Source organism: Ascidiella aspersa, chromosome 8, assembly GCF_963924565.1.
Source record: "Ascidiella aspersa chromosome 8, kaAscAspe10.2, whole genome shotgun sequence".
Lineage (NCBI taxonomy): Eukaryota > Metazoa > Chordata > Ascidiacea > Phlebobranchia > Ascidiidae > Ascidiella > Ascidiella aspersa.
Window position 1 is genome coordinate 19,969,976 of NC_139454.1, and position 27,519 is coordinate 19,997,494.

A 27,519-nucleotide genomic window follows, 5' to 3' on the forward strand; every position below is an offset into this window, starting at 1 on the left:
CTCTCCAGCGAAAGTTTAACAAACTTACCCTAATATTTATATATTTTTGCGCGTTGAAACTATTCCGTCGACCATTGTATAGCGCAAGTAATACAACCGGTAACTAAATGCTTTAAAAAGCAATTTTTTTATACGAAGTTTTTCGTATTTTAATCTTTACTTTTGGGTAGACGCGCCACAACTTGATAAACGCCAATATATCAAGCAATGTACATTTTTTATCTGTGCTCCATGCTTTCACGTCCCAAATTAAAGTTTGCATTTTAAAACAAACATAGTCCAAATTTTTTCGAGCTTCGCGCAATTTCTAAATTCGACTTAAATTGCACATTTATGCACAACTCCAAACGTAATAATAAGTTCGTTAGCTTATTTATTTTATACCGTCAGAGTATGACGTCAATTTGCGTGTATTTCAGGTTCATTTTTGACCCGGCCCGCCACACCATTTTAGGTTTCTCATGCGGCCCGCGGTTAAAAATAATTGCCCACCCCTGCTTTAGCATCTTGCATTTTGTAGTTGAGATTTAAGATTGTAATATATTTGGCGGACCTGCAGGAAAGTTGACGCGGTACGAGGACCGGCGGTTGAGAACCACTGCTCTACAGTGTCCTATACATTTTATTCCGATGCCGATAGCCGAGATGTTGGACAAAAAGTGATCGCGATTCGATCTGATACCAAATGACTTTAATAAATAGGCAAAATAGATAAAATTGAAACGTCTAAAGGTGATTTTTCAGGTTTTTAGGCCAAAGCTTGCTTTAGCGTTGAGATATTTACTTATATCCAGTTGTTTTCCGACTACGTTTTGATAGATTTACCGATTCTACAACTTGGTATCGGGTATTGGCCAGATCTCATATTATCTGACATCCTTACATTTAATATTGCATCCGCCAAACTTGTTTCTCAAGTAACCGAACTGTATAGAGATTGGAAATCGAGGGCCGGATATAACATTTAGTATTATCTACACCCATTTGACTTATTTATTATAAAGCTAATAAACCAATAAATTTAAGAAATTGTATAATGAGCTGTATATTGCGTTTACATTAAAATTGTAAAAAAATTTGCTTAATTTTACGTTCGACCAGCATTTTCGCTTATAAAGCATTAACAACCTATTTTAGGATCATCACAGAAATATGGAGCGGGTCGGAAAATTAAACCGGCATGCTGTAGTTTGTTGTAGTGTATTAGACTGTAATATATTTTGTTCTTTCAAACGCAGTAAGCCGCAACTTGGTTGTGACGTCACCGACCAGCACACCAACATTGGGAAGCAGTTTGACATTTACAGGAACCATCTCTAGTTTTTACAACGAACCTCTTAACGTGGTTGTTGCTCATGGTGGAACAAACACCAACGTTGAAAGTAGTTTCGTTGGAACGAGCTTTACTTACGTCATCAACTTCGTCACCTCGTCACACAACGGCAATTTCGTGTTCACTGCAACAAATAGTGCTGGAACTTGTTCTGATTCAGAAACAGTTCAACTTACTGTCGGTAAATCGCCTTCTTTATTTGCATATAAAGATAAGATTGTGTATAAGAAGACAACAAATAACAAATAATTATTATTATAATTATTACAAACACGACGGTATGTAAAGGCTAGGTTAAGAACAAAGCAATCACAAGCGCAATAAAATCTCAATCTAGACCTCAACACAGCATAAAGTTTTACATCTTCCTTGGGGCGTCACAGCGGCGGCAATTTAGAAACGAGCGTTTATTTCTGACCGATAGCAACGCTAAAAAGCCGGGGCAAATACGCTTTTTAGAAGCCACCAAGTCAGCCATTTCCCGCGAGTGGGCAATGGTAATTAATTTAAACCAGATTAAATGTTAATTTTATCAGACATAATGGCGCTCGTCTAGAATCCTACCACAACGAACATTATTTGGGTTAGGGTGCCGGTTAGCGTTTGGGTTTGGGTGAGTCCAGTAATAGTGTTAAACAATATTACTTGACCTACCCACACCCAAACACTAACCGACACCCTAACCCACATATTATGCATTGCTTAATAATCATTTCAACGTTGTGGTAGGATTCTAGACCAGCGCCGACATAATTCCTTAAGTTTAATTGTAAAAGGCACAATGTAAATTAATAAGTCTTTGCAGCATTAATTCATGTTGCCATCCGCAACACTTGCTTAATGGTCGGTATTCTTTTATTTTAGCGCCATCTATCCCGAATGCTTTAACATTGACGCCGTCAACAACTGGTGCAAGTTCTCAGGTCACAATTAGCTGGAGCGCTGTTGCTGGGAATGTAGTGACAGGATACAGAGTGACTTGGAATCCAACCGGTGGTTCACCCACACAACCTTTGGATGTTGCCTCAACTGTTACAACCACAACAGTCAGTTCTTTAACTCCTGGTCAAACGTATACGTTTGAGGTTCGAGCGAGAAGCGGTTCAGTTATAAGTAGCCCTGCTTCGAGCAGCACAACAACAGGTATTCTGCTTTAAATGTTGATTTAAAAAAAACATGCTATAAATTATAGCCTGCCACTCCTATAGACACCTAAAACATAAACAAATTATTGCGGTAAAACTAGAATATGTTCTTGTTCATTTTATCATTACAATGTGTCATACTTACTTCAACGACAAGTCAACCAAATTAACCTTTCTAATTTTTACCAACCAAAAGGAAAATTTTTTTTTTGTTTTTTTTGTTTTTTCACGCCTATTGACTAAGCATGTGGACTACGTTCTTTCATAAATGATATTGTTTGATTAAACATCGTGCTTTACTTTTTAGCAACATCTCTCACACCACCTTCTGTCACTTTGACCTCATCAACCAGTGGTGGAAAGTCACAAATCACAGTTCAGTGGGCTGCCGTTAGTGGAGCTACATCTGGATATTCGGTGACGTGGACTCCAAATGGTGGATCCGCCCAGTCTAGAAATATTGCAACTGGCACAATTACAACCACCATTAATTATTTAACACCTGGACAAACATACACCGTTGATGTTAGGGCTAAAAGTGGAACAGCAACTGGTAACCCCACTTCAAAGAGCATTACAACAGGTCTTAACATATCAATATTATAATGTTTAACAAATAAGATTTTTTCGATAAAATTTTGTTTTTCAGTCAGATTTTATGTAACAAAATCCTATTTGAATTCCACTGATAGGTATTAGCGTTTTTGTTTTTACTTCGTCTGGTCTCTGTTGAGCATACAAATATTTTGACTTGGCGAGGTAGACAAATTTAATCTCTAAGATGACGGCCATTGTTTATATTTTGCTAGTTTTAATTTCGTGCGATACGTGGGTAGAAAAATACACAAAGCTTATTGGTGCTACCCACATGAAGAGAACCTACGATACGTCCGTGATGTATTGCTTGCTTGAAATACAAATGTTTTTTTCCTGATTTAAGGTTTTTAATCATGATTTAAACTGTCCGTCATCTTAAAGCTAATATAACTCACTACTAATTTAAACTTACCCGATGTTACTAGAAATCATACTACTGTTTTATTTACAGCTTTTAAAAGACAAACGTTTCTGAAATATTTTTTAGGAATAGACGTTAGAGTTGTTAAAATGTGCAAATTACAATTGCCTTTTATTTCTACAGCTCCTTCGCCTCCAAGCAATGTGAGGCTGATACCTTCACAAACACAAATCGTTATAAGCTGGACAAATGTTCCTGGGGTTGTTACTTTATGCTTTGTTTATTGGAGATCCGTTGATGGTAACGCTGGATCCACTACAATTAAAGCACACATAAGAAGTTTCACAATTACTGGATTGACTTCTATCAAAAGATATGAAGTACAAATAACAAGTATAAGTGGGTCAGTTCAAAGCACCAAGGTTACAAAAACCACTTCAACAGGTTAGTATACGCGAAGTCAAGTAGAATTAAATTTAGCTATATTGTATGATCCTGTCCCGTCAATACATCTTTTAATAAATAGTCAAAATTTTCTGATTAGCTTTTGCTAGCCAAGAAGAAATACAGTAAGTCCGAATAAAAACAATTTAAATTTCTACTTTACACGGATTTCAGGTTCAGTTCTTGTCAGTTTTTCCAGCATTTCATCTCTAGCAATAAATTTTGAAGCGGCCACATCAGTAACTTGCACTTGTTCGGGATATTACGAGCCACAGTGCAGATGGTTCAGGTATTTATGAACCTTTATTGCTGCGTGTTTATCTTAGGGCAGATAGACTAACTAAAGATATGCTCTCATAAACATTTTAGAAATAGAATTTTAAAAAGTATCAGAAAAGTTAAATTAAACTACCAGTTGTTAAAATCAATAGCGCTTTACAAATAGTTTCACATATTCGAAGCAATGTATCATATTGATCGAAATGCGTTAGTATTGGCAAGCTTACTGATGTTTAAATCACATTTTAAACTTATAGCGCATTACGTTTTACTACAACAGGAGCAACGTCGAACAAACTACAGTTATTTCGACACAAGTTTACCAAATCTCCGCCACGGCAAGTGGAAGTACGTCAGGAACATCTACACTTCACATCAACATTACAGATCCAAGTTACGCGGGTCATTACGAATGTATGGCGACCAACTGGGATGGAAGTGGAACAAAGACCAAAACTTTAACAATACATGGTAAGTAGCATTAAACTAATAATTTTGTTTCATTTCCCCATTACATGTACTTCGAAACGTCTTTTGTTTTTCGTACACAGTTAGGTCAACAATTGCAACAGGTAAGTCAGCTGTAGATTTTCCTTCATACAACACTCCACAACAAGTTTACTGCGAATCGCGAGGCCATCCCAAGCCTACAGTTGATTGGACGAGGTAAGCAAACGACTTACGGCCCACGGCAGACATTTTTGTTGTCCTCGCAACCTGGGTAGTCAATTTAAACAATTACATTAAATCTTGTTGTTTATAACGGAATCATTGGGATTTTGGACATATCCTTACGTCACATTAAAGTAACTAATTTACTATCGTTGGTCACACTGCCATATAATTTAGTATCTTAAGCTTACATTTCAGCTCATTGTGATAAACAGTCCATGCTTAAAACTCATAGAATTTATCTTCAGGGTGTGGTACTGGCATTTCTTTTCCCACGCATGCGACGCATTTTGCAATTTGTTGCGCTATTTATGAAATACATTATAAGCGTTGTAACTAAATTGCTGCTTATTAAATTAATGTGGCTCACGTTGTGATTATATTTTTCAATTTAGCTAATCCAGATTTAATCGTCTCAACAGGGCGTTATTAAATAGAACGTTTATTTGTTTAGGTCTGGTTCTTCAGTTGCAACAAGCAGTGGTCTAAAAATTCGTCAATATGAAGCGAACTCAACTGCTTTCTACGTTAAACAAATCCTCGACATCAGTCTTCAGAATGTTCTTGAATGTGGGGAGTACATTTGCAAAGTTATAAGCCCAGATGGAAGCCAACAAATTAAGTCTGTAACTGTCACAGGTAATTCTAAACTGTAGGTTTTAGGTATGAAACGTAATTCGGCGCAGTTTACTTTAGAGTGAGGTGGCATTTCACAGTAACGGCCTGTTATTCTGTGTCTCTGATGACTTCCTTATTTGTTTACTGTATGAAAGTATAACTTAGAACAGCACTTCTTGTTGTACTATAAGAGATGACAACATATGTGGCTAAATTCTTCTTATTTGGTATACCGCCTATATATTTCAGTGTCTCAAATTTCACCCAATTAAAACGATTCAAATGACACCATTTTTACATTTTATCTCTTAAATGACTATAGTGCAACCTAACATCACGTTATCCAGCAATGAGTTGACTGCAAATCATGGAGAATCGAAAACTGTTACTTGTACCAGCTACGGCTATCCAATGCCAAAGATCACCTGGAAAACGTAAGTAGTTTTTTAACGAATACGTTATGTAGTGGTTAGCAGGGTTCGAGGAACTACTTTGTAAACATTTCTGATGCTAAACAATTCTGCCACTCCTGTCACTTTAGTTCGCACAGAACACAAATGACAATTAGCCTTAAAAACAAACAGAAAAAACAATTTCTTAAAACGGACACCAATATATATTTCGCCGTATAAAACATGCATCCCTCGTTTATGCAAAACAGATAAAGCAAGAATACTAGTTTAAAACGATTTGGGTAAAAATCTTTTTCTACATTTACTGGCAGCAGGATATTTTTATAAATAAAATTGTTTCAGCTTAAAAAGACTTTACGTTACATAGTTACGAATAGAAAAAAACATTCGCGGACTAATGGGAAAACTTACCAATATTTTTTTTTTAATAATTTTTTAATTTGTCTTATGGCTTAACTCATTGATTGCACAGTACTTCAAATTTTCTATGAACACTTTCAAACAATTTAAAATAAATACTGCTTCGCCATAACGGTTTACAATCCTACAGGTTCGACCCCGTAAAAACGGACACACATTTTTATAAAAAATCCAACGACCATTGCTACGGAATAATGTAAAACTATTTCACATTTTTACTTCAAGGTCAACCTTGTTGGTTCCCTCCGACACCAGCCAACAATATTATCAGACCATTTCCACCGACAGCACAAATTATCGGAAAACAGCAAATCTACATTTAACAAATATTGACGTTGCTTCATCGGGGCGATACTATTGCGAAGCAAATAACACAGAAGCAGTTCAAAGTAAAACATTTCAACTTTTAGGTATGTACTTCTATACTGGTTATATCTATTCTTTTAATACGTCGGGAGCCTTAAAAAGATTAACGAATTAGTTGATCTATTAAAGACTCCTATGAAGCGTAAGCTGTTATCGTTCACCGAAAGTTGTTGTACACGTATGTCGTATGTGTATACATGTTTATATTCTTAAAATAATCATGTTTTTAGTTCGAGCAAACATATCCCTTTTACCTTCGTCGACGTGGAAAGTAACACAATTTCCTGAGGTATTTTACGTCGACTGTGTGTCATTTGGATGGCGCCCGCCCAACGTTTACTGGACAAGGTAGGCCGACACTTGAGGGATGATTGGATCAGAGCCGATACGCGAAACCAAGTAGTAGTCGGAGCGAGTTAGTATACAGATTTAAAATACTTGAGCCCAGGGCTTTGGAAACGTTTCAGCCTGTGATCTTTCTAATTTATTTACATAAGTTAGGTTTGAAAGTGCAGGATTTGAAATTAAATAGTATAGTTCTCGTTGTATTTTTGTTCACGCAAAGGTATTTGCAAACTTAGTTAGCGAGTGTGTTTTGTATTTTTTGAGATGTGTAAATAGATTGTACGGTACAAAAGGCTACAGTTTATATAAATCTAACAGTGTGTGTAAAATGAACATGGCTCCCCTTGGCTAATAGTTGGGTAAGCTATGCTTCAAACAGCATGCTTCAAATGCTTAATCGTTTTCATACTGTACCACTACAGGGCTCATTAAACCTTTTTATTATAAAGGGCCGAATTCCTGCAGAGATTACCAATGTCGGGCTGAGTATAATATTTTGTGTCGAACTTAATTAGATTGATCAATTATTATCGCTAAACTAAACAAACATATTTAGGTATATAACAAAAACTGTATTGAGCTTTATAAAATTGTCGTTCAGTTAACAATTTCATTAAAATTTAGTTGGATTTACCTCCGGTGGGCCGAAGTTTGTTTATCCTTGGGTTATAGCATTGAAATGATTTTTTGATTGGTGTATGGCTTAATCATCATTTATTAACGTGGTAGCAATTAAAACTATGTTTTCTAACAGAAATGGCCTTTCTATAACGACATTCACTTCTGCTGGAGTTCACCAAGTTATTACAGCAGGTTCCACTTTACAAGTGAACTCGCGCCTTTACTTCACAGCCACAAGCATTGAACAAGTTGGAGCTTACAAATGCACAGCAAGCAACAACATTCCCCCTTCCGTTGTTAATACCACGTTCTATTTGCACGGTATGTCGAATATAGCTATAATAACACCTGGAGGTTAAACAATAGCTTTAGTTAGGACGTTTAGCTACCTCCAACCATTGTTTTTTACAAATTTATCGGACAAGATTGAATCGCTGAGTTGGATCGCATATCATAGCAAGAATTGCGCTTTTGTTTTGATATCGTATCGGTAGCGATACTCCGTTCCGATATTATCAGACATTCCGAACAATAAGTGTTGAATGTGTGCTTTTGAAAGCTTTTCGAGTAAATTTAATGTAATGTTTCGCTGCAAAATTTTCAGCCAAGGCAAACATATCCTTGTCAAGGAAACTAGTTTCGCTTAAAGAAGACATCAGGACGCAAGTTAATTGCACATCATTCGGATTTCCGCAACCACAAATTTATTGGACAAAGTAAGGCGTTACTTGGATTAATTATATGATATATTTTATATAATATATGACATTTTATATGATATATGGCATTTAATGAGACACTTGTATTTTTAACAGAGATTCCTTGAACGTGTCAAGCAATACAGTAGATGGTATATTTCAAACAATTCACAAAGAGACAATTTACAAGACTGTCGCGTCTATTGAGTTCGTAAAGCCTTCGCCCACTACAACAGGAAGTTTCGCATGCCACGCCAGCAACACAGTCGGTGAAAACAGCTTAAACTCACTGCAAGAAACATTAACAGTTGCTGGTAGGTTTATTTTTTTTATGATTTTGTAAACTGACACCTCGACTTGTTCTACTTAATACGGTTACAAATACTTAGAGTTGCTATAGTTTCAACGTTTAACAGAACGCGACTTTAAAAGGTGCATTTAAAACAAAGGCGCTCCAGGATTTAATTTTACTGGCCATGAAAATTTTCATCGTTGACGTCATTAGTTCGTTATACCGTGACGTCATAAAACAATTAATCTTGAAAACACCGCTGTTCTCAAACGAATTTTGCGCAAATTTTTAACTGAATTTCAAGCTAATCGCGTGAGCCACGAAAAAATGCTTTAACTTGGCAAAACTTTTACCTTTTGGTAAAATTCAAAATGATACGTGACGCGCTATAGCCACACAAAAAAGATTCACATATGGGTAGAAGTTACAGAATTTAGTTCATACAACACATCCTGGGCTTAAAAGTTCATACAGCGCCTTTAAAAAACTAGAAAATAAGCGCAAAGCAGGCGAAATATAGTTTTCAGGGATCGTTGCCAAATGTCCGATATATTTTGCCTTTTTCAGTCAAACCCACGTTTTTGAATTCGTCAATTCCAAGTGAATTCAGCCAATCACAGTCCTTGAATTGCACGTTTGCCGCCGACCAGTCGACCACCTTTCACTGGATCATCAACCACCAAAACGTCACAATCAACAGCGACGCGTCGCCAACCTACGTCACAATCCACAGGATAGACAACATAGTGACGTCACAACTAACAATAGAAGCTTCTGCGATATTTGGCGCCAACGTGAGTGCAAAGTGTTGGGCTGAAAATGGAGAAGGTGTCGCAAGCAATGTTGCTGTAATCAACAAAGGTATAGTGCAATAAAATTTAAGTTTAATATGACGATTTATTTGTTCACATTTTTGTTTTTCTTCTATATAACAGTAAGAACCACGCGAAATATGGAACGATTTATAAAAATAGTATTATAAGATGTAGAAAGTAGGTCAACGAAAATTGATTATTGTGATTTTTATTACGAGTCAAATAACGTATGTTAAATAAAGTAAAGTAAATTTTGAATTAAATTATGAACATGTAAGAAAGTTGAAGTTTTCTGATGTGTTATCTAGTCAATATATATTTGGTCACAATTAATCAAAAAGATTGATTTAACTTCTTTTTTTTATCTAACTAAGTTATCTTAAAAGATCTAAACTTTTTTAAGTATGCTTCAACCATTTTGTAGATTTGCTGTTCGACAATGGACAGTTCTTCGTCCGCTACCAGCTCCACAGAAGTCAAGCTGATGCCAAACTGCATTGTGAAAACAACGGAGGGAAATTACCGTCATCTGAATATCTAAAAGGAAGTTCTTTAGCAATTTCACCTAAAAACCAAACAGTTTGGACAAATGGTAGGTTTTATAATGGGAATTCTACGTTGTGATTTACTGTTAATATTTGCATTTTATTTTAAAGTACCGAACGCAACTCAAACTGATTGTACAGCGTTTTACAACGGAGGTACTCAATTGATGAATTGTAGTGCTTCTTTACCTGTCCTATGTGTATTTCCTGGTAAGTAAGAAGCGCAAGTTATACAGTTAAAACTTATTTCTCTTTTCCACAAGTAAAATGGCGTAGTCCCTTTTGATTTCATTTGTTTTTTATTTCTGAGCCTGGATTAAGCATTTGCTTAATAAAACAATATTATCAGACATTTTAAAGCTAAAACCCTACTACGGTAATTTGAACTGGTTTAAGATCTGTTGAGTGCATTTGTTTTTTTTGTTTTTTCACGCCTATTGACTAAGCATGTGGACTACGTTCTTTCATAAATGATATTGTTTGATTAAACATCGTGCTTTACTTTTTAGCAACATCTCTCACACCACCTTCTGTCACTTTGACCTCATCAACCAGTGGAGGAAAGTCACAAATCACAGTTCAGTGGGCTGCCGTTAGTGGAGCTACATCTGGATATTCGGTGACGTGGACTCCAAATGGTGGATCCGCCCAGTCTAGAAATATTGCAACTGGCACAATTACAACCACCATTAATGATTTAACACCTGGACAAACATACACCGTTGATGTTAGGGCTAAAAGTGTAACAGCAACTGGTAACCCCACTTCAAAGAGCATTACAACAGGTCTTAACATATCAATATTATAATGTTTAACAAATAAGATTTTTTCGATAAAATTTTGTTTTTCAGTCAGATTTTATGTAACAAAATCCTATTTGAATTCCACTGATAGGTATTAGCGTTTTTGTTTTTACTTCGTCTGGTCTCTGTTGAGCATACAAATATTTTGACTTGGCGAGGTAGACAAATTTAATCTCTAAGATGACGGCCATTGTTTATATTTTGCTAGTTTTAATTTCGTGCGATACGTGGGTAGAAAAATACACAAAGCTTATTGGTGCTACCCACATGAAGAGAACCTACGATACGTCCGTGATGTATTGCTTGCTTGAAATACAAATGTTTTTTTCCTGATTTAAGGTTTTTAATCATGATTTAAACTGTCCGTCATCTTAAAGCTAATATAACTCACTACTAATTTAAACTTACCCGATGTTACTAGAAATTATACTACTGTTTATTTACAGCTTTTAAAAGACAAACGTTTCTGAAATATTTTTTAGGAATAGACGTTAGAGTTGTTAAAATGTGCAAATTACAATTGCCTTTTATTTCTACAGCTCCTTCGCCTCCAAGCAATGTGAGGCTGATACCTTCACAAACACAAATCGTTATAAGCTGGACAAATGTTCCTGGGGTTGTTACTTTATGCTTTGTTTATTGGAGATCCGTTGATGGTAACGCTGGATCCACTACAATTAATGCACACATAACAAGTTACACAATTACTGGATTGACTTCTATCAAAAGATATGAAGTACAAATAACAAGTATAAGTGGGTCAGTTCAAAGCACCACGGTTACAAAAACCACTTCAACAGGTTAGTATACGCGAAGTCAAGTAGAATTAAATTTAGGTATATTGTATGATCCTGTCCTGTCAATACATCTTTTAATAAATAGTCAAAATTTTCTGATTAGCTTTTGCTAGCCAAGAAGAAATACAGTAAGTCCGAATAAAAACAATTTAAATTTCTACTTTACACGGATTTCAGGTTCAGTTCTTGTCAGTTTTTCCAGCATTTCATCTCTAGCAATAAATTTTGAAGCGGCCACATCAGTAACTTGCACTTGTTCGGGATATTACGAGCCACAGTGCAGATGGTTCAGGTATTTATGAACCTTTATTGCTGCGTGTTTATCTTAGGGCAGATAGACTAACTAAAGATATGCTCTCATAAACATTTTAGAAATAGAATTTTAAAAAGTATCAGAAAAGTTAAATTAAACTACCAGTTGTTAAAATCAATAGCGCTTTACAAATAGTTTCACATATTCGAAGCAATGTATCATATTGATCGAAATGCGTTAGTATTGGCAAGCTTACTGATGTTTAAATCACATTTTAAACTTATAGCGCATTACGTTTTACTACAACAGGAGCAACGTCGAACAAACTACAGTTATTTCGACACAAGTTTACCAAACCTCCGCCACGGCAAGTGGAAGTACGTCAGGAACATCTACACTTCACATCAACATTACAGATACAAGTTACGCAGGTCATCACGAATGTATGGCGACCAACTGGGATGGAAGTGGAACAAAGACCAAAACTTTAACAATACATGGTAAGTAGCATTAAACTAATAATTTTGTTTCATTTCCCCATTACATGTACTTCGAAACGTCTTTTGTTTTTCGTACACAGTTAGGTCAACAATTGCAACAGGTAAGTCAGCTGTAGATTTTCCTTCATACAACACTCCACAACAAGTTTACTGCGAATCGCGAGGCCATCCCAAGCCTACAGTTGATTGGACCAGGTAAGCAAACGACTTACGGCCCACGGCAGACATTTTTGTTGTCCTCGCAACCTGGGTAGTCAATTTAAACAATTACATTAAATCTTGTTGTTTATAACGGAATCATTGGGATTTTGGACATATCCTTACGTCACATTAAAGTAACTAATTTACTATCGTTGGTCACACTGCCATATAATTTAGTATCTTAAGCTTACATTTCAGCTCATTGTGATAAACAGTCCATGCTTAAAACTCATAGAATTTATCTTCAGCGTGTGGTACTGGCATTTCTTTTCCCACGCATGCGACGCATTTTGCAATTTGTTGCGCTACTTATGAAATACTTTATAAACGTTGTAACTAAATTGCTGCTTATTAAATTAATGTGGCTCACGTTGTGATTATATTTTTCAATTTAGCTAATCCAGATTTAATCGTCTCAATAGGAAGTTATTAAATAGAACGTTTATTTGTTTAGGTCTGGTTCTTCAGTTGCAACAAGCAGTGGTCTGAAAATTCGTCAATATGAAGCGAACTCAACTGCTTTCTACGTAAAACAAACCCTCGACATTAGTCTTCAGAATGTTCTTGAATGTGGGGAGTACGTTTGCAAAGTTACAAGCTCAGATGGAAGCCAACAAACTAAGTCTGTAACTGTCACAGGTAATTCTAAACTGTAGGTTTTAGGTATGAAACGTAATTCGAAAAATTTTTTCACCCAATTAAAACGATTCAAATGACACCATTTTTACATTTTATCTCTTAAATGACTATAGTGCAACCTAACGTCACGTTATCCAGCAATGAGTTGACAGCAAATCATGGAGAATCGAAAACTGCTACTTGTACCAGCTACGGCTATCCAATGCCAAAGATCACCTGGAAAACGTAAGTAGTTTTTTAACGCATACGTTATGTAGTGGTTAGCAGGGTTCGAGGAACTACTTTGTAAGCATTTCTGATGCTAAACAATTCTGCCACTCCTGTCACTTTAGTTCGCACAGAACAAAATGACAATTAGACTTAAAAACAAACAGAAAAAACAATTTCTTAAAACGGACACCAATATATATTTCGCCGTATAAAACATGCATCCCTCGTTTATGCAAAACAGATAAAGCAAGTAATAGAATACTAGTTTAAAACGATTTGGGTAAGAATCTTTTTCTACATTTACTGGCAGCAGGATATTTTTATAAATAAAATTGTTTCAGCTTAAAAAGACTTTACGTTACATACACTGTCAGAACGGTGTTTAAATTTGAACACCAAAACGGTCTAATCACGTTTAAAATCTAAACACTTAAACACCTAATTTAAACACCTTTGTGTTTAATTTGAATTTTGATGTTTAAATTCTAAACACCTGAACGATTTTATGCTAAACACCTGATATTTTGACGTGTTTAACAACGAATATTGCGAGATTTTAAGCACAATTAACTATTTTAAACACGTTGACGATTAAACACTTGATATTTTAACACGTTGATTGTGAGACATGTTTAGTTCGATACATTCTTGCAAAGTTATAGCTTAAGCCATTTATGTTGATGTGATGAGATGTTGTTGAGAGAGGTATTGTTATTTTAAAGCACTGAGCGGTTGTTTTACGTACGATTGCGTCTATCGATTTCGTCAAATATTTAACAAGTTAACATATATGGCCGTAACAGATCACAATAAACAAAATTACTTAAATCATGGTTTCCTAACTTAACATCTGTTCGGCCTATTTGGCATTATGTTAAAATAATAAATATACGGGTTAGTGCGCTTAACGCGCCATTAAATCCAAGATATGATTTCATTAATGTAGCTTGCCTATAGCTTTATATCAAAGTACAAAGCGAAGCTGTGCGGTTTTGTGCCGCCATGACCTACTTAAATTGCGCCAGCAATAAAAATACGCGCGATGAAAACAATCTACGGCACGGATTTTTTCTAGAGAAAGGCTGTATCGCCATGAAGCTTGTATATTTTTCAAGAATAAATTGTTTGACATATGACGAACAGTAAGTATTCTTTATTAAGTGTTCTATTTACGATATAATTTAACTAATTATAGTAATTATCTTTTGTTTTAAAACAATTTTCTGTGTCATATAAAGTTCATTCAATAAATAAAGTTTTAAGGTATTTGAAATTGATTCGGTCCGCTGAACAACGCACTGGCCTGTGACGAACGCGGGATATTGAAACGTCAAACAGAGAAAATGCTTAGAACTTTTACAAGTTATACATTACAGTTAAAGCCGGTTTTGTGTGTATTTGGCTTTCGAGTTACTAACATTTATGTTAAACAAATACTATAAAGTGTATAGTGGTGACATATATACTTTAATTTGCTTTTTGATAAATGTGTAGTAATAATGTTTTATTAGCTGTGCAAGACTGTCAGGTTTAGAATCTAAAATGTATGTTACAAAAGCCTTGTCTTGGAAAACGAAGTAACTGAATTTCGATTTTTGTTTCAGAATTTAAGGTATTTTATTCATAAATCCAAAAGCAAGGAAAGTTGTAAAAGACTATTTCGTGATGATTTGTTGCTTTACACTTTATGAAAGGATTAAATTAAATGAATCATTCAAGGTTTGTATGTTTTTTTATCCTAAATAGAAATTTAATTTTTCTGTTAAACAATCAAGTATGCTTTTAACAATTTAATAATATTAAAGATACTAAGATTACACTGCTTTGTTTCAGGGCAATCAATGACAGCCAACCGATTGCTCTTTTCGACTTCAAAAATTACTTGCTTTATGGACGATTAAGGTTAAAAATGTAAGTAAATTTTACTTACATATTTTACATTAATGGCTTTTATTTTGTATGTAGCGGCCAGCGAGGAAAACTATTGCTTTTCAAAATTGACTAATATATAAGTTTTTGCTTAGAACCTTTCATCATAGAATATGTAAAAAAATATGGTAAATATTATTCCAACATTTTCACCAATTTTGATGTTTTTTCAATCTCTATAAAATTTCTGAGGTACTTTGATATGTGTTTTAGCTTTAATTTATCATTTCCATTGTTTATATCTTACATTGAAGCTTTAAATGTGAAATTTAATCTGTAGTACTTTGGAATGCTTCTGGCCCTTTAATAAATTATATAGTTTACATAACTTTTTTATTTATTTACAGGAATTTTAACTGCAAAGTGTAAGATGGGAAAATAAAAGTCTGTGAAAAAGTTCAAGTGGAAATCAACAAAAGAGTATAGATCACAAGGTAAACAAACTCAAATTTTCTTTTTCTTAATCTTAAGTTCATTTATCCAATTTTTAAATTTGTGGTAAATACATTTAATTTGTATGTGTTGTGTCTAATGTTTGGTCTGCATATCCCAGTAATGGGCAACTTTTTTGGGTTAGATTGTATATCACTAGTTTAAGCACAAATTTCAATAGCACATAATGTCCAATACAATAACCTGGAACACATATTACCTTTTTCTATGAAATTATTTAATGATTTAATTTGTTTTCAAAGTAGGGTGAACCTTTTTTTAATTTTTGTGGGTTATAATTGTTATGAAGATATCAATTACAATAAAAATGAACTTGTTTCGCAATCATTGCACTGTCTGTCATTCAGGTAAAGTGTAACATAAATAATACATTCCTCAATGCTATGCTTAAAGAATGCATTGCCACAAACTTAGTACAAGTCATAATAATATGTTTTTGTGGTGGTTAATGACAGACTAAAACATATTTTTATGACATGACTTGTAGTGGTTCTAGTCGGTAACTTGAAAATTTTACTATGTTTAGCAAGTAAAAAAAAAAAGTTGCTCAGTGACAGTGTATAATTTAATTATTGCAGTATATTATATTGATCTAAATTTTATTTTTTAGGCAGCCATGCTCAACTCATCTTATAGAAAAGCTCTTCAAGGCCTTAATTGGGCAAACCTTTGTAGGGCACAGCAGCATCTGCATTTGTATATTAGTGGATGGAACGGACATTAAATTTGTGAAAGAACAACACTTGTTGAACAAATTGTTTAGTTATAGTTTCATTGATATTCAAGCCTGTTAATATACACAGGATTTAAGTTATCCACCCTGTTGCTATGTGTTTATACGTTTTTAAACCACCTAATTAAGGCCCCACCTTGAAAATTTGCCAAGCATAGCAATTATAAATATTATAATAAAATATCTTCTTTTTCTGTGTTTTTTTAACTTTTTCTGTTTTTTTTTACTGTTTATTACATACACAGTTTTGTTTGCATTAACGCCTTCATTGTATTTAACATGCGATATTTATACTACTACTAAATATGGTTTTAAACAACCCACTAAAGACCCCACCTTGAAAATTTTGCCAAGTATAGAAATTATAAATATTAAAACATATATATCTTTTTTTGTTGTTTTTATTTACTTTTTCTCTTTTGTAATTTTTGTTGCAGATATATTTTTGTTTGCGTAAACACTTTCATTGTATCCAATTCCAACATGTTATTTTGTGTATTATATATGTTTTCCGTTTTCCTACTTCTTTTCATTTCTAATATAAGCTCTTCAATTTTTAATGTATAGTTTTCTTTTCCAAGTTTTGCATTTTTCGAAACTTTCACTGTGTTAAGCTTTTTGTGTTGTTTTTCACCTTTTTCGCGCAATAAAATGGTTTACCCAATGAAATTTTGTGGAATTGATTTGGAAACACTGAATACTAGCATTAAACACCTGACCGAATAAACGGCAAAACGTCTAAACACCTGAAATTTAAACACGTTTATTTTTAAACATGTTACATTTTCGCCCATTTCAGGTGTTTAATTTTGGTGTTTAATCGAATGACAGTGTAGTTACGAATAGAAAAAAACATTCGCGGACTAATGGGAAAACTTACCAATATTTTTTTTTAATAATTTTTTAATTTGTCTTTTGGCTTAACTCATTGATTGCACAGTACTTCAAATTTTCTATGAACACTTTCAAACAATTTAAAATAAATACTGCTTCGCCATAACGGTTTACAATCCTACAGGTGCGCTCCCGTAAAAACGGACACACATTTTTATAAAAAATTCAACGACCATTGCTACGGAATAATGTAAAACTATTTCACATTTTTACTTCAAGGTCAACCTTGTTGGTTCCCTCCGACACCAGCCAACAATATTATCAGACCATTTCCACCGACAGCACAAATTATCGGAAAACAGCAAATCTACATTTAACAAATATTGACGTTGCTTCATCGGGGCGATACTATTGCGAAGCAAATAACACAGAAGCAGTTCAAAGTAAAACATTTCAACTTTTCGGTATGTACTTCTATACTGGTTATATCTATTCTTTTAATACGTCGGGAGCCTTAAAAATATTAACGAATTACACTGTCATTCGATTAAACACCAAAATTAAACACCTGAAAGGGGCGAAATGTCAGCACGTTTAAAATTAAACATGTTTAAATTCCAGGTGTTTAGGCTTTTGCCGTTTATTCTGCCAGGTGTTTAATGCTAGTATTCAGTGTTTCCAAACAAATTTCACAATATATTATGAGGTATACAATTTTATTATACCAAACAAAACGAATAATAATATACATATCGCATTTTTAATACAATGCAGGTGTTTATGCAAACAAAAATGCGTATGTGATAAAAAGAAAAACAGAGAAAAAGAAGATATTTTACAAATTTGAAACCTTTTTTTAATATTTATAATTGCTATGTTTGGCAAATTTTCAAGGTGGGGCCTTTCGTACATTGTTTAAAAACATATAAAAACACAGACCAGTAAGATGGATAACTTAAATCCCGTGTATATTAACAGGCTTGAATATCAATGAAATATAATTTAACAATTTGTTCAACAAGTGTTGTTCTTCCACGAATTTAATGTCCATTCCATCCACTAATATACCAATGCAGAAAAGCTGCTGTGCCGCCCACTCCAAAGGTTTGCCCAATAAAGGCCTCGAAGAGTTTTTCTTTTTAGAAGACGAGTTGAGCATGGCTGCCTAAGAATTAAAATTTAGATCAATATAATACACTGCAGTGATTAAATTATACACTATCACTGAACAACTCTTTATTCATTTGCTCATAGTAAATTTTTCAAGTTATTCACCAGAACCACTACATGTCATGTCATAAAAATATGTTTTAGTTTGTCACCAATCACTACAAAAGCATATTATTATGACATGTACTAGGTTTGGTGGCAATGTACTCTTTGAGCATAGCATTAGAAAATGTATTATTTATGTTACACTGTAACCTAAAGACATCGCAATGATTACAAAACAAGTTCATTTTTATTGTATTAATATCTTTATGACCCACTAAAATTAAAAAAAAAAGGTTCACCCTACTATGAAAACCCAATTAAATCATTAAATAAGTTCAGATAAAAAGTAAATATGTGAGCCAGAATATTGCATTGACCATTATGTTTTATCAAAATAATTGCTTAAACTAGTGATAAACAATCTGACCAAAAAAAGTCGCCCATTACTGGGACATATGCAGACCAAACATTATACACAAGTTATGGAACAGAACACATAAATTAAATATCTATTTAATTATATGTATTTACCACAAATTTTAAGGTTCGATAAATGAACCTGGGAAGAAGAAAATTTTAGTATGTTTACCTTGTGTATCAATTTTAGTAGATCTATACTCTTTTGTTGTTTTCCACTTGAACTTTGTCACAGACTTTTATTTTACCATCTTACACTGCAGTTAAAATTCCTGTAAATAAATAAAAACTCTAATTATGTAAACTATATCATTTTATTAAAGCGTCAGTAGCATGCCAAAAGTACTACATATTAAATTTTACATTGAAAGCTTCAATGTAAGATTTAAACTATGGAAATGATAAATTAAAACTAAAACACATATTAAAGTACTTCAGAAATTTTACAGAGATAAAAAAAAATAATTTGCTGGCTGCTACTAACAAAATAAAAGCCAAATGGGAATAAACTATATTAATGTAAAACATGTAAGTAAAATTTACTTACATTTTTAACCTAATCTCCTGTGAACCAAGTTTTTCTGAAGTTGAAAAGAGCAAATGGTTTGCTGTCATTGATTGCCCTGAAACAAAGCAGTGTAATCTAAATACCTTTAAAATAATGATTTAATAAAAGCATACTTGATTGTTAACAGAATAATTAAAGTGCTACTTTAGACAAGAAATATCTTACAAACCTGTTTCGTTTAATTTTCCATGTCTACATGTGTATGGCACCAAACTATTATGAAGTAGTCTTTTACAACTTTCATTGCTTTTGGATTTATGAATGAAATACCTAAAATTCTGAAACAAAAATCCAATTTCAGACATTTCGTTTTCGCTTGGAAAACTTTTTTTAAACATAAATTTCACACTCTAGACCTGCCCGTCTTCAAGCGTCTTGCACAGCTAACAAAACATTATCACTACACATTTATGAAAAAGCAAATTAAAATAAATAATATATATATAAATCACCACTATACACATTAGTATTTGTTTTACCTCAATCTTAGTAACTCGAAAGCCAAAAATACGCAAAACCGTCTTTAACTGTAATGTATAGCTTGTACTGGTTAAAAGTCAAACTTTTTTTCGGCATTTTGAATTCCCGCGTTGGTCATAGTCACAGACCAGTGGATATGCTTTGTTGATGTTCATCGGACCGAATCAATTTCAAATAATTTCAAATTGATTTATTGAATGTACTTAATATGTACAATATGACAAAAACTTGTTTTATAACAAAACAAAATTTACTATAAATAGTTAAAATATATCGTAAATCAAACATTTAATAAATAATACTTACTATTCGTCATACGTTAAACAATTTAAACTTGAAAAATATATAAGCTTCACGGCGATACAGCATTGCCCTAGAAAAAAAGTCCTTCCCAAAGATTGTGTTCGTCACGCGTATTTTATTGCTGGCGCAATTTAAGTAGGTCATGGCGGCGCAAGACCGCACAGCTTCGCTTTTTACTTGGGTGGTACAAAGTTATTCGCAAGCTACATAATGAAATCAAATATTGGATTTAATGGCACGTCAAGAACACAAACCCGTATTTTCATGATTGTCGTTATATTTAAAAAATGAAATGACGCCTAATAAGCCGTACAGATGTTAAGTGAAACCATGAATTAAGTCATTCCGTTTATTGTGATCTGGTACGATCAATCGATCATACATGCAAACTTGTATAGTTAAATATTTGACGAAATCGTACATAAAACAACTGTTCAGTGCTTTAAAATACCAATACCCCTAATCAACATCTTATAACTTCAACATAAATGAATTGAGCTATAAACATGTCTAATAATTGACGTGTTAAATTATGAAGTGTTTAATCGTAAACATGTTTAAATTCGTCAATTGTGCTTAAAATCACCTAATAATCGTTGTTAAACACGTCAAAATATCAGGTGTTTAACATAAAATCGTTCAGGTGTTTATAATTTAAACACCAAAACTAAAATTAAACACAAAGGTGTTTAAATTAGGTGTTTAAGTGTTTAGATTTTAAACGTGTATAGACCGTTTTGGTGTTCAAATTTAAACACCGTTCTGACAGTGTAGTTGATCTATTAAAGACTCCTATGACGCGTAAGCTGTTATCGTTCACCGAAAGTTGTTGTACACGTATGTCGTATGTGTATACATGTTTATATTCTTAAAATAATCATGTTTTTAGTTCGAGCAAACATATCCCTTTTACCTTCATCGACGTGGAAAGTAACACAATTTCCTGAGGTATTTTACGTCGACTGTGTGTCATTTGGATGGCGCCCGCCCAACGTTTACTGGACAAGGTAGGCCGACACTTGAGGGATGATTGGATCAGAGCCGATACGCGAAACCAAGTAGTAGTCGGAGCGAGTTAGTATACAGATTTAAAATACTTGAGCCCAGGGCTTTGGAAACGTTTCAGCCTGTGATCTTTCTAATTTATTTACATAAGTTAGGTTTGAAAGTGCAGGATTTGAAATTAAATAGTATAGTTCTCGTTGTATTTTTGTTCACGCAAAGGTATTTGCAAACTTAGTTAGCGAGTGTGTTTTGTATTTTTTGAGATGTGTAAATAGATTGTACGGTACAAAAGGCTACAGTTTATATAAATCTAACAGTGTGTGTAAAATGAACATGGCTCCCCTTGGCTAATAGTTGGGTAAGCTATGCTTCAAACAGCATGCTTCAAATGCTTAATCGTTTTCATACTGTACTACTACAGGGCTCATTAAACCTTTTTATTATAAAGGGCCGAATTCCTGCAGAGATTACCAATGTCGGGCTGAGTATAATATTTTGTGTCGAACTTAATTAGATTGATCAATTATTATCGCTAAACTAAACAAACATATTTAGGTATATAACAAAAACTGTATTGAGCTTTATAAAATTGTCGTTCAGTTAACAATTTCATTAAAATTTAGTTGGATTTACCTCCGGTGGGCCGAAGTTTGTTTATCCTTGGGTTATAGCACTGAAATGATTTTTTGATTGGTATGGCTTAATCATAATTTATTAACGGGATGGCGAAGTGGTTAGCGCCACTGACCAGCAATCCTCAGATCCGGGGCTCAACTCCCGGCTGAGCACTTTCCGCGCGGTGCTTGTGGGCTGAGCACCTGAAAACCGTAGCCCGAAGATCAAGCAGAGAGCGCAAGTCGCGATCAAGTTAATAATGTCTGCAACAGCGCGTCTACGAGCTGAGCTGGCGACCGTGGAAGGAGAAGAACATCTCTCACTACTTTACAGACTTGTATACATGCTAGTGCAATGTATGGTGACGCGTGCATTGTATTGTGATGTATATGTAACGCGCACTCGAATATGTATGTATGTATCATTTATTAACGTGGTAGCAATTAAAACTATGTTTTCATACAGAAATGACCTTTCTATAACGACATTCACTTCTGCTGGAGTTCACCAAGTTATTACAGCAGGTTCCACTTTACAAGTAAACTCGCGCCTTTACTTCACAGCCACAAGCATTGAACAAGTTGGAGCTTACAAATGCACAGCAAGCAACAACATTCCCCCTTCCGTTGTTAATACCACGTTCTATTTGCACGGTATGTCGAATACAGCTATAATAACACCTGGAGGTTAAACAATAGCTTTAGTTAGGACGTTTAGCTACCTCCAACCATTGTTTTTTACAAATTTATCGGACAAGATTGAATCGCTGAGTTGGATCGCATATCATAGCAAGAATTGCGCTTTTGTTTTGATATCGTATCGGTAGCGATACTCCGTTCCGATATTATCAGACATTCCGAACAATAAGTGTTGAATGTGTGCTTTTGAAAGCTTTTCGAGTAAATTTAATGTAATGTTTCGCTGCAAAATTTTCAGCCAAGGCAAACATATCCTTGTCAAGAAAACTAGTTTCGCTTAAAGAAGACATCAGGACGCAAGTTAATTGCACATCATTCGGATTTCCGCAACCACAAATCTATTGGACAAAGTAAGGCGTTACTTGGATTAATTATATGATATATTTTATATAATATATGACATTTATATGATATATGGCATTTAATGAGACACTTGTATTTTTAACAGAGATTCCTTGAACGTGTCAAGCAATACAGTAGATGGTATATTTCAAACAATTCACAAAGAGACAATTTACAAGACTGTCGCGTCTATTGAGTTCGTAAAGCCTTCGCCCACTACAACAGGAAGTTTCGCATGCCACGCCAGCAACACAGTCGGTGAAAACAGCTTAAACTCACTGCAAGAAACATTAACAGTTGCTGGTAGGTTTATTTTTTTTATGATTTTGTAAACTGACACCTCGACTTGTTCTACTTAATACGGTTACAAATACTTAGAGTTGCTATAGTTTCAACGTTTAACAGAACGCGACTTTAAAAGGTGCATTTAAAACAAAGGCGCTCCAGGATTTAATTTTACTGGCCATGAAAATTTTCATCGTTGACGTCATTAGTTCGTTATACCGTGACGTCATAAAACAATTAATCTTGAAAACACCGCTGTTCTCAAACGAATTTTGCGCAAATTTTTAACTGAATTTTAAGCTAATCGCGTGAGCCACGAAAAAATGCTTTAACTTGGCAAAACTTTTACCTTTTGGTAAAATTCAAAATGATACGTGACGCGCTATAGCCACACAAAAAAGATTCACATATGGGTAGAAGTTACAGAATTTAGTTCATACAACACATCCTGGGCTTAAAAGTTCATACAGCGCCTTTAAAAAACTAGAAAATAAGCGCAAAGCAGGCGAAATATAGTTTTCAGGGATCGTTGCCAAATGTCCGATATATTTTGCCTTTTTCAGTCAAACCCACGTTTTTGAATTCGTCAATTCCAAGTGAATTCAGCCAATCACAGTCCTTGAATTGCACGTTTGCCGCCGACCAGTCGACCACCTTTCACTGGATCATCAACCACCAAAACGTCACAATCAACAGCGACGCGTCGCCAACCTACGTCACAATCCACAGGATAGACAACATAGTGACGTCAGAACTAACAATAGAAGCTTCTGCGATATTTGGCGCCAACGTGAGTGCAAAGTGTTGGGCTGAAAATGGAGAAGGTGTCGCAAGCAATGTTGCTGTAATCAACAAAGGTATAGTGCAATAAAATTTAAGTTTAATATGACGATTTATTTGTTCACATTTTTGTTTTTCTTCTATATAACAGTAAGAACCACGCGAAATATGGAACGATTTATAAAAATAGTATTATAAGATGTAGAAAGTAGGTCAACGAAAATTGATTATTGTGATTTTTATTACGAGTCAAATAACGTATGTTAAATAAAGTAAAGTAAATTTTGAATTAAATTATGAACATGTAAGAAAGTTGAAGTTTTCTGATGTGTTATCTAGTCAATATATATTTGGTCACAATTAATCAAAAAGATTGATTTAACTTCTTTTTTTTATCTAACTAAGTTATCTTAAAAGATCTAAACTTTTTTAAGTATGCTTCAACCATTTTGTAGATTTGCTGTTCGACAATGGACAGTTCTTCGTCCGCTACCAGCTCCACAGAAGTCAAGCTGATGCCAAACTGCATTGTGAAAACAACGGAGGGAAATTACCGTCATCTGAATATCTAAAAGGAAGTTCTTTAGCAATTTCACCTAAAAACCAAACAGTTTGGACAAATGGTAGGTTTTATAATGGGAATTCTACGTTGTGATTTACTGTTAATATTTGCATTTTATTTTAAAGCACCGAACGCAACTCAAACTGATTGTACAGCGTTTTACAACGGAGGTACTCAATTGATGAATTGTAGTGCTTCTTTACCTGTCCTATGTGTATTTCCTGGTAAGTAAGAAGCGCAAGTTATACAGTTAAAACTTATTTCTCTTTTCCACAAGTAAAATGGCGTAGTCCCTTTTGATTTCATTTGTTTTTTATTTCTGAGCCTGGATTAAGCATTTGCTTAAAAAAACAATATTATCAGACATTTTAAAGCTAAAACCCTACTACGGTAATTTGAACTGGTTTAAGATCTGTTGAGTGCATGAAATTAATTTCATAGACACTTGTCTTAAAGTTTATGTTTTCCGTTTCAGTTGTTCGTTTCACTGAAGCTACTAAATGCCACCGCGACAAAATAATTCTTAAGTGGATTGACGAAACAAAATATTCCAAGAATTTTAACTTTCAGCTGATTGCACAAAGTTCTGACAAATTGATTAACATCGTTAAAAATTATAAACAAACGCCTTCTACAAACTATTATATTTACACAACAACATCTTCAAAACTGCTGAGCAATGAAGAATACAACATTCAAGTAAATTATATTTATATTTTAAATTGAAATTAAAAGCTGCCTCGATAGCCTAATATTCATAGTTTATTATGTTAAACTTTAATGTATTATTTTTTAGATCAAGCTATTTCCTGATTTTTGGAACGTTCCTCAAACACCTTCAGTTTCTGGATCAACTTCAGATGTTTTTGAAAAGATTTTTTCACAACTGAACCTTGAAAATAAAATCTGCAAAGTCAGTATCACAATGCCCCAGTCGACTGTTGCATCCATCTTAAGCGCTAAGGTTCGAGTTTCTCTATTATTTTCTATTGATAGAAACAGGAAGTCATTGGAAATATTACCTGATTAATTGATTTTAGCTGAAAATAAATAGAAGCATCAACAACCAAAGTGAAATCTCTGAAGTCGCTTTAACACCTTCAGTTTTAATGAGCCGCAATTTTTCAATAAATCGAGGAGAAACAATTACAATTGATTTTCATCCCATGACGTCATCTTGTAGAAGTACAATTCTTCCGGTAGATGGCGTATGTTACTTGCCACCAGGTGATAAAGACCTTATTTTAAATATCAATAAAACTAGTTTCTTCTGTTTATACTTTTTTGGACAAATTACCTAGTATAATGTAGATAACTTATTGTCACGAAATAATATAAAGTAATTATTTTATTTTTTAAATATAGATTCGCCAAAGATTTCCACACCACCTATTACAACTACCGAAATAAAACCGAGTATCAAATCTTCTGTTGGTGTACCAGTGGGTGTTTCCTGCGCTGTAATAGTTGTCATATGTGCGGCTGTTGTTGTCTTCATTAAAAGGTAACCAACATTATACAGACAATGTATTTTAACGTTAAATCAAACTTATCACGAATATACTTCTTAATACAGAAACCAAATTCGGTCGAGTTTGGGAAAAAGGCCAAGCAACAAAATGAATTCGGGATCGCCAACTAACAAAGGTGGTATTATTCACGTATTTTCCGTTACCATTAAACGCTTTAAACGTTTGTACTGCAATACTGCATGGATGAATAAAACTTGGGACGCTGAAAATATGTGACAATAGGAGAGTAATAATTCATATAACTGAGTTTACTTAATTTTGCATTAACCAAGTAACCCAAGCCAATAAACTCACGTTTAACGCAGTTAATACAGCTTTGTTGTTGAAAGTTCAACGAGTCTTGTTCATCCGTGTAGCTTATCAAATCAAACCACATGACCAAGTTTAAAAACCAATAAGGTCCCAAACTGGTAATGGAAAAATTGTAATAGCGTATGGTGGAATATTTTCCAACCATGTTATTAGGGTGGGTGATTTAAATGACACCTACAAGCGGCTTGCCGTATAAACTTGCTACTTTAGTTACGTAAACGGGTGGAATACAGCCTGGAGTCGAACTCTGGTTGTTTTTAATCGACTCCGCTGCGATTAACAACAATGTTTTGCAATGTTAACATTATTTGCAGTCAACGACTACGATTCTGACATTGACAATGCTCAAACTTCACGTCACAACTACGTCAACACCAGCTTTGCAGCTTTCCCGAATGCTGACGTCATCAAAGCATCCGGTGACGATCCCGACTACGTCATGCCAAACTCCTACGTCATGCCAAACGCTTACGTCAAAGTGAATGATGCCACTTACGAAAACGGAAATGTTGGAGCTAAGAGCGTGGAAGGAGTTGGTGCAAGTGAAAACACAGCATACGAGCAGTTTGTTAATAGTGATGCTGTTGTTGTGCAATCTGTATACGAGAAAGTCAAATAGAATTATTCAACTTATTGGTACATCAAACTATTGTTCTGTACAATCTCCCGACAACGAAACACATAGATAACCTTAAATTCTTAAACATTTTGTCTGTGTAATGCAAGTGGTGTAGCCTACGAAACAATGACAGTCTTTGCAGTCACGCTTATTTCATTATGTTTTAACCTCACTATTTTCCGATATATTTCAATTCCACCTCTTTTATATTTATACATTAGTTGCACTTTATAATTAAATATATTTTGTTCCTTCTACTTTTTGTTTTTCCCTTAAATTTTAAGATGTGCATTACATATGCTGCTATACTTCGCTATCCCAAACGTAAAGTCGAACTTTAGATCACTTTTGCGACATGATGTCACTAAGAAGTATTTGCTGTTTGTCGATTTTGGCACCAGTGTGACCAATTGTGCAATTCCACCGATAAATTAAAAAATGTACTAGCCTCAACTATAGGCTGCTCAACT

At 34.2% G+C, this 27,519-nt stretch overlaps 1 protein-coding gene and 3 long non-coding RNA genes across 4 annotated transcripts; 3 read left to right on the plus strand and 1 right to left on the minus strand.

Annotated features, from left to right (window-relative positions):
- Positions 1-4,571: 4,571 nt before the first annotated feature.
- Positions 4,572-8,440, plus strand: LOC146136761 (neural cell adhesion molecule 1-like). The gene is made up of 7 exons (XM_083396249.1): positions 4,572-4,630; positions 5,286-5,470; positions 5,772-5,883; positions 6,508-6,671; positions 6,879-6,996; positions 7,748-7,935; positions 8,430-8,440. The coding sequence occupies exons 1-7, from the start codon at positions 4,572-4,574 to the stop codon at positions 8,438-8,440; spliced, it is 837 nt and encodes a 278-aa protein (XP_083252375.1).
- A 2,193-nt stretch (positions 8,441-10,633) lies between these two features.
- LOC146136762 (uncharacterized) lies at positions 10,634-11,857 on the plus strand. The gene is made up of 3 exons (XR_014501636.1): positions 10,634-10,749; positions 11,307-11,567; positions 11,742-11,857. It is a non-coding gene; the product is annotated as an uncharacterized LOC146136762 (long non-coding RNA).
- A 3,112-nt stretch (positions 11,858-14,969) lies between these two features.
- Positions 14,970-15,744, plus strand: LOC146136763 (uncharacterized). The gene is made up of 3 exons (XR_014501618.1): positions 14,970-15,086; positions 15,201-15,278; positions 15,644-15,744. It is a non-coding gene; the product is annotated as an uncharacterized LOC146136763 (long non-coding RNA).
- Positions 15,745-18,347: 2,603 nt separating this feature from the next.
- On the minus strand, positions 18,348-19,987 carry LOC146136764 (uncharacterized). The gene is made up of 4 exons (XR_014501620.1): positions 19,686-19,987; positions 19,496-19,571; positions 19,121-19,220; positions 18,348-18,481 (listed from the first exon to the last, which is right to left on the minus strand). It is a non-coding gene; the product is annotated as an uncharacterized LOC146136764 (long non-coding RNA).
- Positions 19,988-27,519: the final 7,532 nt, after the last annotated feature.

Coding starts and splice junctions, on each gene's coding strand:
- LOC146136761 (XM_083396249.1), top strand. CDS start 4,572: ATGTATGGCGACCAACTGGGATGGAAGTGGAACAAAGACCAAAACTTT. Junction 5,471..5,771: donor TAAGTCTGTAACTGTCACAG/GTAATTCTAAAC, acceptor AAATGACTATAG/TGCAACCTAACATCACGTTA. Junction 5,884..6,507: donor CCAAAGATCACCTGGAAAAC/GTAAGTAGTTTT, acceptor TTTTACTTCAAG/GTCAACCTTGTTGGTTCCCT.